At 54.6% G+C, this 12,500-nt stretch overlaps 1 protein-coding gene across 8 annotated transcripts in view; it reads right to left on the bottom strand.

Moving 5' to 3' along the window:
• CACNA1C (calcium voltage-gated channel subunit alpha1 C) overlaps positions 1-12,500 on the bottom strand; it is a 434,223-nt gene that overhangs the window by 63,697 nt on the left and 358,026 nt on the right. For all 8 annotated transcript variants that reach the window (XM_047787908.1, XM_047787912.1, XM_047787914.1 and 5 more), the window contains exons 19-21: positions 7,160-7,292; positions 4,358-4,487; positions 3,208-3,267 (exon numbers count right to left, since the gene is read on the bottom strand). In XM_047787908.1, coding sequence (XP_047643864.1) covers positions 3,208-3,267; positions 4,358-4,487; positions 7,160-7,292 — 323 coding nt within the window. The remainder of the gene's footprint in view (positions 1-3,207; positions 3,268-4,357; positions 4,488-7,159; positions 7,293-12,500) is intronic.

Here is a 12,500-nt window from a genome sequence, read left to right as displayed (position 1 = left end):
GCCTCAAACACTGCTGAGGATCTGTGGCCAGTAGCCTGAGCTCCAGTCCAACGCCTGGTTCCAGAGCTGCGCTCAGAGGGGCTGGGCCGTGTGCACCACAGCAAGAGCACAGCTCTGGAGCTGGGCCCCCTGAGTTTGACTCCCACCCTGCCGTGTTTCATTTGAGTGCCTGGGGCAAGTTAACCAACTTCCCTAGGGCTCTTCTGAGAAATAGGATAAGGACACCTTTACCCTGCAAGCTTGTAATTACACCATCCTGCAGACGGAAGCTCCACGCAGGCGAGCTTCACTACAGACTGGACTCAGCCAGAGAGCCAGGATTTGAATTCTGGGTTCCTCCTGCACGGGGGCATTGGGGCAACTATTCAGTGTCCCCCTCCATGAAGCGGCATCCCCTTCCTGCAGATGCGAGGCACTACAGAAGCACTGACAGCCCTTTGGAGACTAAGAAGGGACCACGTTGGGGGGATGACTGTCGGGGGTTTGCTGTTACCCCCACCTCACCACCCAGAGCTCGGGCTAGAGCTGCTGTCGATGCTCCACCACCGTCTGTCCAGTTTTGCTCATGTGAATTAAGGGCCCATGTGAAGGGTTTCAACCCAGGTGAAGGGTTGAAAGGCCACGGGGCTGTGGAGCGACAGCCAAAGGGGGACATTTGGAGCTGAGGGCTGAGAGTCTGGGAGCGGCTCCCCATCACCTGCGGCACAATTTATCTCTTTGGAATCAGAGCGCGCTCAAGACAGCTTGTCCACAGAGCGGATCAAAAGCAAACACAGGGGAAATTGGCAAAAATAGCTCTTGCAACCTAATTCTTCCCACTTTTCTCCTGTAGGAGGGGGTCACAGGGGACTCAGGCAACTGTGTCCTGCAAGAGTTTCCAGAAGTGGGTGGATTATATAAAGGGCTGCAGGGGAATATAGTTGGAGGTCTGTCCCCAAGGCCCTCCATCTGGAGGGCTCCTTCCCTGTCTCTCAGGGGAGGTCTGGGCCCTGGGGGTGTGGGGGGACCCCAGTGCCACCATGGCTCATGTTAGTCAGGAGGCTGTGAGCTCTGGAGGCTTGGGCCTGCCTGCCACGCCGTTCTCAGTCTCAGGGAAGTGCTGGACATGGTGAGGCCTCACCAAGCTCTGGCAGAGCCATCACATGTAGAAGGTGTCCTTGGATAGTGGACAACGGGGCTCAGAGTATCCCCTCCACCCTGTGACTCTGGGCTCCTGTTTGTCAGCAGTCCTGAGAGTGTGTGTGTGTGGGCATGAGTGCAGGGAGGCCAACCCAGGCAGGGTCAGAGGAAGACTGGCTGCAGAAGCGCAAGTAGGCACTGGGAAAATGGGGCATTTGTGTGAAAGTGGCGTCCAGGGCGTCAGAAGAGACCGGGCTCAGGTGCTCAGTGCCATGTCCCCCTTTACCCTGTTTGCTGACTGCCGCCCTCCCCATTCCTGCTCCACAGGGTCTAACCTGTGCCCAGGAAAAGCCCTGCTGGGGAGAGAAGAGGATTGGACTCACCAGGTGGCAATTCTGCTCACTGAGTGCATCTTATCTTATAATTTCTACCCATGGGCCCTGGTTCCACCTCCTCCCTCCTCCGTGGAACAGCCCTTGGCATCATTCAGGCCCACTGCCATGGTCCGACAAGCCTTTCCTGACACTAGCCACCCTCCTGGACGCTAGGCACCTGTGCCGTGGCAGGACACCACCCTGCGGGCAGGGCAGAGGGGCCCAGAGGGCAGGCTGCAGGGGGTGCCTGGGTCGGGTTCTGTCCAGAAATACAGTCAGTGTAGAAGCAGGTAGAAGAGGGAGGGCTGGCCAGGAAGGGCGTGTAAAGGGATGAAGCCCTGAGGGAAAGAGCGCTGCTGAAACCTGCAACGGGGCTCCAAGGAGGCCCTGAGAACCGGAAAGCGCTCTGGACGTGTGTGTGTGCGGCCTCCCTGAGTCTGAAGTCAAGGAAAGTCCGCGCCCCACCCCCAGGGGTTGCAGAGAAAAGTGGTCGCTCCTGGTTACTCTTGCTTAGGGTCCGTTCAGCTGGAACTAGGGGGTCTGGACAAAATAAGGCACAGAAGGTGACCACTCAAGTGGGCTGTGCCTGAGGGCTGGGTGGTGCCTCAGGCCCAGAAAGGGGGTTCTGGGGCTGCAGCACATGGAGGGTGGGCAGGAACCCGGGTGAGCCTCTGGGAGGGCCTGAGCGGCGTGTGTGTCACAGCCCGTGGCCCATCTGACTGGGGCCAGGGTGACCTCCAAGAGAACACTGCTCACACTCGCTGTCCTGCCTTGGGTGGACTGGGAAACTTAGAAGTTATAACAGAGTAAATGTAAGCAATATATTAATCGTGTATTAATAGAAATAATAAAAGAAAGCTTAGGGCAAACCTCCGTCAACCCGAGCTGCTCAGAGGTGGTGCTACCGTGCTCGGGTGACAGGGCTGGAGTGGGTCGGTGGAGCTGTCAGCTCTGGGCTCCTGGGCTGCCTTAGCTTTTGGGGACACAGCCCCTTCTCCACCTGGGGCAAGGGGCGAGGCCGCAAGGCTTTCTTCAGGGGTCTGTCCAAAGCCCTTGGCTGGGAGACTGGCATTAGGCCTGCGATCAGTCACACAGACCCACTCCCGCCTGGTCCCATCCCACGGGCGGTGGTGACAACAGGCACTGAGGGCCCAGGCAGGGGGTCTCTAGAGCCCCCTGAGTTTTCCCACTTTTTGGTTTGTGGGGGTTTCCTCTGGGCAGGAGGGGCAAGGAGGGTTCTAGCTGGGGTCCGCCAGGGCTCCCGGAGGTGGGGCGGGGGTGTATGGTGCCCGGTGCGGGGCCAGCATCCGTCACTGCCAGCCAAGGGCCTCCCCTAGGCTGACAGGAGGGCCTGGGGCTGGGGGGTGGGTGGGGGCGGGGGTTTCTTCTGGCTTCCGAGCCTGAGCAAAGTGCATGGCACAAAGTGAGGCAAACAAATTTGTCTAGTTTCAGGCTTGAGAGTAAAAATGAGAGTGAAAGAACCGAGAGAGGAAAGAGACAGAGAGGGAGAAAGAAGGCTTTGCCGCGTGCATTACCTTGAGGATAATTTCTAAGGTAAAGATACTAGTGAAGACATAGTCAGCGTTGCCTAGGATCTGAAAGACAAGCACACCCGGGTTAGTGGCTCCCAGTGACCCCAAGACAGAAGCGTGTGTTAGGACAGAGCAGCCAGAGCCAGCACAGCAGGAGGACAGGAGAGGAGGGGGCGGATTACCTTCAGAGCAATTTCAATGGTGAAAATGGTAGTGAAAACAATGTCAAAATAAAACAGAATCTGCAAAACAAAGAGAAACAGGGTGGGGATGGGGGAAGCTGGGGAGGTCAGCGCGGTCCAAGAGGGGAGTCACACTCCCGAAGCACAGAGCCTTCCCGCCTGAGGCGTGGAAATGAATCTGGGGCCAGAGGCCTGGGCACAGCACTGGTCCCCAAGGCCCCAGATGGGTGAGCAAAGCTCCAGGCTGACTCTGTTGGTCCTGGGTCTGGGCGGGTGCTTTCTTCCTTAATTCAATTTATTCACAAACCCAAATCAGACACCTGGGATGCTTGTCAAAAGGACAGAGTGGGGTTTCCTTTTTTTTGTGTGTGTGCGAAGATGCAAAATGCTTAACCCACACTGGCGTGGCTCAGTTAGCCCCTCGCCCTGTGAGGCCTAAGCAGGTGCTGTGCCCTTCAGGGCAGGAGGGTGCACCCAGGGTCAGGGAGGCTCCAGAGTTCCTGTTTACTGGGTCTCTGCTGGTGGGTCACAGCGAGGCCTGCCTTTCCCAGTAGGCAGGCTGTGGACCATGCTGGCTGCAGGACCGTCAGCCGGCTTGGCAGGGGTCTGGCTTTAGGCTGCTGGACTCCTTGCTTCATGCCCACTTGGTTGTGGTCTGACTAAGTTTCCTGGCTTGGAGATGTTGAAATTATTTTTCTTGCTCACCAGAGCTTGGGGTGGGTCTCCAATTTGGATTTTACTCTGCGGAGCCTCTCCTTGGGAAGGTCAGTCTCATGACAGCACCCACCCGCCACTGCCCTCCAGGGACAAGGACTGGCCAGAGGCCTGGGGGCAACACAGGAAGTCAGTGGCCTCTCTCTACTAAGTTACAGGGCAGCAGAGCCCTGAGGAATCGCCAGGGCAATGAGTCCTGACATGCCAGTCAGGCTGGGCTGAGGTGCCAGGTCCACATTCTCTTTCCTGCTAATGGTCTGGGTTTCTACCAAAGCTCTCATCTCTTAAGGAAGCATCTGCTGTGCCTCTGATCCTGAGAGCTGGAGCTGCGCTCGGGTTGAACCAGGAGGTCGGCCAGCCATAGAAGCTGTGGGGGGGCCGGGTCACATTCGGGTGGGGTGCAGTGGGTGCTAGTGCAGGGGACAGAGGGGCGTACGTGGTTCCTGAAGGAGGTGTGCTGCACGGGGTCCTCGGCGGCCAGCGAGATGCTGCTGAGCAGGATGAAGAAGAGGATCAGGTTGGTGAAGATGGAGTCATTGACGATGCGATGACACTGGAGGCGGAACCTGCGGGAGGAGGGGATGTCACACGGGGGAGGGGCCCCAATCCACCTTGGCAGGTGGCGCTTGCGGGCTGGGCAGTGGGCCCTCCAGCCCTGAGTCATCCTGTTGCAGGGTGACCACATGACCACAGCCCACCCCACCACACCCCTCGGGCCTGCCACCCCCAGCTACACACAGCTGCCACTCTGGGGGCCATGCTGGAGACCTCTGGGAAACTCCACATCTTCTAATGCCTCTGGGATGTCATCCACTGGCTTTCGTTTGGGGACTTCTTTCCCCATCATTCAAAACGACCGCTTTATAAGATCTACTTCATATGGTTCTGTACGGGGAATGACAGAGCTACCCAGAGACGTGGATGCTATGAGGCTGGTCAAGCCTGGACTCAGAGGAGGTTTGCTCCCGAGGCAGTAATTCAATCCCACACCTCAGCATAGTTACAAAGGAGGACACACCTGACCCTTGGGAGATCCTCAGTGCCTAGGGTGTCTTTTTGCCATTTCTAGGGCCACTTCCGTGGCATATGGAGGTTCCCAGGCTAGGGGTTGAATCGGAGCTGTAGCCACCGGCCTACGCCAGAGCCACAGCAACGCAGGATCCAAGCCGCGTCTGCAACCTACACCACAGCTCACGGCAACGCCAGATGCTTAACCCACTGAGCAAGGCCAGGGACCGAACCTGCAACCTCATGGTTCCTAGTCGGATTCACTAACCACTGCGCCACGACGGGAACTCCTTTTTTTTTTTTTTTTTTTCCTAGGGTGTCTTATACTGACTCATCTGGGCAGCAGGAAGGGCGAGGGTGTGGCTATCATCTTCATTGTACAGCTAAAGCTACTGAAACCAGGATGGAGGGGCTTGTGCATGTAGCCTACAGACTGTGGATGTGTGTGCATGGGGGTGTGTCCGGGCTTGAACCAGGCCTTCAGACTCTGCCCCTGGCATGTCATTGACTAAATGTTCTGATGGAGCTTACTGATGCAGAAGCACCACATCCTGGAAGGAACGAAATCTCTGGGACAGTTTTGGTTCCATGAGAGTCAGGAAGGTCTGCAGTGACCCTCCCCTGAAAAAAAGAAACAACAAACCAATCTGCTGAGCTGGGTCTGTGTGACAGGCAGCCGGATGGGCAGAGGGGACTGAGGACAGTGGCACAGCTATCAGGAAGCCGGAGGGGCCTGGGACTTCTCGGCTGAGCCAACACCCTCAAGGAGGATCTGGAAGAAAGCTTCCCAGTCCTAATTTAGGTCCATGGGAATCTTGCCAATTAAGATGAAGTACTGAGGTCACAAGCAAAGATCAAGATCCCATCAAACTACTAAGATGGGAAACCAGAAGATACTAAAAATAAGTGATTCAGACCCCCAAAGACTGTGTATATTGGAAATACCGGATGTAGATGATAGAGCAAATATATTGGAAATATTTAATTGGAAAAAGAACTTGACCACAAAGCTGATGACTCAACAAGAAACTCAGATATAGACAGATGGATCTAGAAGACCAAGCAGCAAATGGAACTATCTGAAATGACAAAATATACCTGGATATAAAACCTGGTTTATGCAGTAACAGAGTTGAAGAGAGAATTGAGAAATTGGAAGATACATCTGAAGAAATGGCCCTGAACTCCAATCACGAGACTAGGAGATAAAAGACATGAACCCGTGAATGTGTGAGTCAGGGAAGACAGAAAGGAGGGACTAACACGTGTCAACCTGGAGTCCCAGCGGACCAGCCAGAGAGAAGGAAGACAGGTGGTATATAAAGCGACTATCCTACAACTTTCCAAGAATGAGCCATTCTTATTATCTTCAATGGCGTTCAAGCACTGACAAAAATATAGACCCATAGACCTAGGAAGCACAACATAGTCCAAGCAGAATAAATGGAAAGAAATCCACATCCAGACATCTGGCAGCAAATGTGCCCCATACCAGAGGCAGCAGGTGATGTTAAAAGCAGCAGAGATAAGAGCCGTGGTTTCCTACCAAGGAATGGTGGCGGGAATAATACATCTAATGCGCTAGGGCTAAAACCTGTCAACCAGAATGTGTACATACGGCAGAACTATCCTTCGAGAAGAAGAAATAAAAATAATTACAGATAAAGAGAGGCCAAATGAATTCGCCATAAAGGAACTAAAGGAACGTCTAAAGAATGTACTTTAGGAGCAAAGAAAGTGATTGCAGAAGGATGAACTGAGATCCGTGAAAAATGATGAACGAATACAATGGTAACCGTATGTAAACCCAAACAGACATGGTCTATGTGATGATAACGGCAATCACGTCTAACTCGCTGAAGTAGGCGGCCAGCACCAACACACTCATCAACCATAACATATAAGGTGGGAGAGGTGGGAGGAGTTAAAAGTGCTTTAACTATTTTAACTCCTTCTATTTGAGGGGAGAAAGTTTGGGATCTTAACTTTAGGCTTTAAGCGTAGTCACCAACAGAACAGAAATGCAGCCTACGCTATCAAAAAATGCAGAGAAAAGCAAACGCAGGTCTTCTGCTTTGGAATCCAGGACTCCCTTCCCTAAATCAGTGCCTGTGTACACAAGCTGTGCGGTGCTGGGAGAGTCCCAGGGGTTGGAGGCTGAGGATGCTGGCACCTGCTGGGCTTGGGTCATGGAGCAAGAGGAGCCCCACCTTCCCCACCATCCACACACCTGTTGTTGGGGCTGAAGATGAAGAAGGCACTGGCTTCTGGCATGGGCACCGCCTTCTCTTTCAGGTGCAGCTCGGAGAGGGGGCGGGGGCGCGGGCCCACGGGCATCTCAGGCTCCTCCTCGTCCTCTTCTCCTGCAGGAAAAAAGCACCCTTCTAAATAGGTCCATGGCTCCCACTTATTTTTACCACGGTGCTGCCTACTTCCAGACACCTTCCTACGGGCAGGAATCAGACAGCAGCTGTATCTTTGGAGACGAAGAGGCCAACCAGGACAACCAGCTCTCCCTGTGGGCCGGCTGCAGCTCATCTCCGCTGGAGGAAAACTTCCTGGCAGCACGTGAGAAGTGGGTCGTGGGGGGCGGGGGAGGGCGACCAACTCATGCTGGTTTGTCCTGGTTTTTAAACAGAACTCCCCACACCCCAGGAACCCCCTCGCCCTCCTGAAAATTGGGATGGTGGTCATCCTAGTTGTTGGGCCCTAAAAAGATGGCCAGATGAGACTAGGGCATTGCCAGGTGTGCTTGCCAGTCTGGGCTGCAGGTAGGGAAAGGGCGTAGCTTAGCTGACCTGACTCCCTGGCAAATAACCCCATCCTGAAGGCTCCAGGAGCTTAAAATCAACATTCTCCCTATTCCTGAAAATACAAAATGCTTCAACACTGTGCTGTAGAGACAGTGAGGCCGTAATGCTGCCGTAGCAGGCCCTTTGCCCAAAGGTCTAGACGTTGACACCAGTTACAGAAGCACTCTGTTCTCTGCGCCGGCATCCACACTGAATGCGGACCACAGGAAGACAAGCTCACTGCCTATGGAAGGAAACTGCCTATCCTGTTCGGTCAAATGTACTTAAAAATGTTAAGGAGGCAGAGTTCCTGTTGTGGCTCAGTGGAAACAAATATGACTAGCATCCATGAGGAAGCAGGTTCGATTCCTGGCCTCGATCAGTGGGTTAAGGATCTGGCGTTGCCGTGAGCTGTGGTGTAGGTTGCAGACAAGGCTCATATCTGGCGTTGCTGTGGCTGTGGCACAGGACCTTGGTTACAGCTCTGATTTGACCCTTAGCCTGGGAACCTCCATATGCCATGGGTGCGGCCCTAAAAATACAACAAAAACAAAAATGTTTAGGAGGGGATGGAAGTTAACAGCATGGGCTCTTCTGCCAATGCCTGGATCCAAATCTTGGCCCTGATTCCTTCTGACCGTGGGGATTTAATTTAGTGTCTCTGAGCCCTTGCAGTTTCCCCACCTGCAAGATGGGGTGACAGCACATTAGCACATACATACTGAGAATGATGTGTTTCGATATCCACCATTGGGAGACCCTCTTAGGCTGTAAATTATTGTCTAGCATCTTTCTCAGTTTGCTCTGTCTTAATTCCTGGACAGACTTTCCACTCACATCAAACTATTCTCTGAATGCTCACTGTAGTGGGCTGAATAGCATGTCCCCCGACTTCCCTGCAGATTCATGCCCACCTGAAACCGCAAATGTGACCTTATTTTGGAAAAAGCATCCTGCAGATGTCATTAGCTATGTGACAGTCATGCTGGACTAGGGTGGGCCCTGATTCCCAGGACTGTGTCCTAAGGAGAGGCGCACAGAGAAGAAGGAAGGAGGCGGAGAAGAGCCAACAGCCGAGGAGCGCCCAGGGATTCTCCCCAGAGCCGCTAGGGGGAGCTCGGCCCTGCCCACACCTGGATGTCTGGCTTCCCGGCTCCAGCCTGCGAGAGGATGAATTTCTGCTGTTTTAAGCCTCCTGTCCAGGCCCCTGGCTCAGCTGTTTCCCTGCTTGCACTGCCCGTTGGCCCTTCTTCCAAGTTGCACGCACCCCACCTCAGCCAGCACCTTCACATGGCCTTCCTGAACACCTGAGCCCAGGAATGACCTTCCTGGGAATCCCTGCAGCACCACCCGCCTCCTGCATTCACCTGGCACTCAGGACAAAATGCCTCGGATGCCTGACTTTAAAGTACCTGCTCCATCTCCTTCTGTGCCAAAAGCCCTGCAGAGAGAAACCATGCTTGGCACGTACAGCCCTTATTTCCTGGTGATGACACACGCCTGCACCAACATTTGCTGTATGAGGAAGGGGACTTAGCAGAAGGCTGGGGGGAAAGATGGAGAGATGGTGCTGGGAAGTTCAGTTCAGGGACCAGCCATGCCTCTGCTCTTTCTCTCCTGGTTACCAAGAAGCCAGGTGGTGCAGAAACTGGTTCTTTATCAAGCAAGAGGCATCTGGGGACCCTCGGCCTTTCTGGAGGACCCACAGATCATAGGCACGACTCCAATTCCTTCTCTCCAGTACCTGGAGCTGACCAGCAGGCAATCAATATTTTCAGCAGCAGAAGGGCACAGGATGAAAGACAGTCCAGACCGTGGCTGATGCTTTCTAACCAACCTTGGTAAAGTCTCCTATTAAAGCAAAATCAGTGAACCCAGAGTGGGCCTAGGTCACCACATTTCCATGTGGACATCAGCTGGAGGTTCTCAGGTCCCTCCTGGCTCCTTGTTCTCTTTTCAGTTTCCTAAATCCCTTTTCCCTTTTCTAAATGATCCAACACTTTCTTATTCACGGATATTTGCGAACAGGTAATTGAATGCTTATTTATTCATTTGTGTTTATAGAAAAGCACATCTGCCAGATTCGTGCTCCTCTAAGCTCATGATGAACTGTGTGTGCTCTTTCATCCTGCGTGTGAGGGTTAAGAGGAAACTACTTTTTTTTTTCTTTTTCAGCTGCACCTGCAACATATGGAGGTCCCTGGCCAGGGACAGAATCTGAGCTGCAGCAGCAGCTATGCCAGATCTTTAACCAAGTGCACCAGGCCGGGGATCGAACAGGCACTGCCACAGAGACAAGCCAGATCATTAACCCCATGTGCCACAGTGCGAACTGCCACCCATGGATTTTCACGCGATCTCGTCACCCATGGATTTTCACGCGATCCCATTCTCATCGCTGTGATTCTGCTCCTGGCTGTTCAAGCAAAATTCTAATACCTCAGGCCATGCTCACTGACCCAAAGCCGTGGCCTTACCCTGAGACCAGGCTCCGTGTGGCCCCAGATCCAGTGGCTCTAAAAGGCCAAACTCCAGAGCAAGGTCGGGGTTGCACTGCCCGCACTGGGTATCTTCTCCTTCCTGGCTCAGCTCGGCACCCCATCTCTCTCCAACCTCTCCGTCCAGCTGGCTCTGCCTCCCAGGGCTGCTCCCTCCATGTCCCCAGAGGTGCCCTGCCCCCTGCCATCATCCCACCTGGCAGGCTCCGCAAGCACCCTCACGGTCCCTGTTTTCCATCAGCTAAGAGCCTCCGGAGGTCACCACCACGTCAGCTCAGACCAGCCTTGCCCTGCCCTGTGTGGCCTTGGGGCTGTCCCACCTCCGTCCCCGGCCTCCGGGGACTCCCTGAAGCCAGATGCCTCCCCAGATGGTCCCGCCACCAGAAGGCTCTTCCTCAACTTCTCCACACCAGGGTTCAGCCAGATGTCACATTCTCAAAGAGGCCTTGGTGACACACAGCCAGGGCCTCCAGCCCGCCTGTCCATGCTCATGGAATCCTAGTTTTGCCATCTTCCCGATGTTACCTTTCTGGTTGGTTTGCTTTCTTGGAAATGTGGGCCCCTGAGAACAGCTGCCCCTCTATCTCCTCCGGAGCCTTTATCCCCCCCTGCCCACCGCCCCCCCGCTCCGCCCCCCTGGCAGGTCTTCCAAACAGTTACCAAGTCAATAAATGGATGCCTCCCGTTTTAGTCCAGCTCTGTGTCTGGGGCTGCAGGATGGTCCAGAAATAACTGGCTTTCCTCGCCAACTCTCCCATCTGCTCCCCAAAGCCCCCCACCCCTTGCTGCTCTTCCTGACCCCCCAGCAGGCCAGGCCGACCCCATAGGGGTCTGGCGTCATCACATTTCTTCTTCACAGTACTTGTTCATTTGAAGTTCTTGGTGACTTAAGAATATCTGTACATTTACTCAGGTAAACAAATCAATTAGATGAAAGCATCATCTTGGCACAAAGCTTTCTTTCCCGGGCGAGAGGTGTTTCTAAAACGTACTGTAGGCAAAGCGGGGAGGTTTACGCCCACCAGAGCACTTTGGAGATCAAACTGTGACGGGAGGACTGAACGCCAGGCAGTGTGGCCACTTTTTGTGAACTAGGCCCTTCCTGCAGCTGTTCTCGAGAGGGCTGGCTGAGGTCAGTTTGCCTTTGGGTGCGACCTGGATGGGTCAGACACAGCAGCCCGGGGAGAGCAAAGCCGGGCGGAGGCGGCGGGGGGGGGGGGGGGGGAGTGGGGCCCAGGGCAAAGGAGGCAGGGCAAGCAAGCAGTGCCCTCCGGTGGGTTGGGTCCTCACGCTGCTGCCTCCCCAGGGGCATCTGTGAAGGTGGACCCAGCAAGGCCAGCAGCCCAGAGGCCATGGAAGCAGAAGGGGCAGATTAGGGGAGAAACTGACAAGCCAGAGGGCCAGGCCAGGCCACTGCCGAAGGGCTCAGGAGCTGCCGTAAGGCAGGGTAGGAGCAGGAGGGCTGGGAAGCAGCGTGGACTCCTGGAGGAGGGGCGCCACCCCTGGGTGAGAATGTGGACCCCAGGAGATGCTTTAAAGGCTCAAGGGGTGCTGGGGGCCGCAGCAGGACGGCACGGTCACCAGCAGACCAGCGGCAGGAGGTGCCTGGGGTCAGGGGAAATGGAGCCTGGTCTGGGGGAGGTGGAGAAGGTGGCGAGGTGATGGGGCAAAGGCAGGGAGTCAGCCGAAAGTGGGAACAGCTGCTCAGTCTAAAACAAAGCTGCTTCTAGAATCCTCAACTCAGAGAGGCTTCTGGGACAGCTGGTGTGGTGACAGCCCCCGGGGGTCCTTTCCCCTCCACCTGTCCCTCTGATTCCATGGGGGCGGCCGGTGGGCCTCTGACATGAAACAGGAAGAGGAAACCATAACGTCTCAGAACAAGGAAATGTGAGGCTCCTGTGTCAGCATGTCTGCCGCCTTCTACACACCTTAGACTCCGGCCACAGACCCATCAGCATTCACAGCACAGAACCACGGTAATAATATGCTAACAAGACGAACAGAACCACTAAAAGTCAATTGGTTCCCAGTCCACATTCAGTTTTCCTTGATTACCTCAAAAATGTCATCTGAAAGCTTCTTTGTTCCTTCAGGATCAGGACAAGACCCTCCCACTGCCTTTGGTTGATATTTCTGGTTTGTCTTGAAATTCTGTGAGTTTCCACCCAGAAGGACTTTGAGTCCATGAAGGGTTTGGTCCCTGGCACAGGGACCCTTCTTTGCCCAAGCCCCAGGCAGTTGAGCCCTCTCTCCCAGCAGACAGAACTGGGGAGCTGGGCGG

The sequence above is a fragment of the Phacochoerus africanus genome, chromosome 7, assembly GCF_016906955.1.
Source record: "Phacochoerus africanus isolate WHEZ1 chromosome 7, ROS_Pafr_v1, whole genome shotgun sequence".
NCBI lineage: Eukaryota > Metazoa > Chordata > Mammalia > Artiodactyla > Suidae > Phacochoerus > Phacochoerus africanus.
Note: the sequence above shows the minus strand (reverse complement) of the source record. Positions and strands in the feature narration are given on the sequence as shown.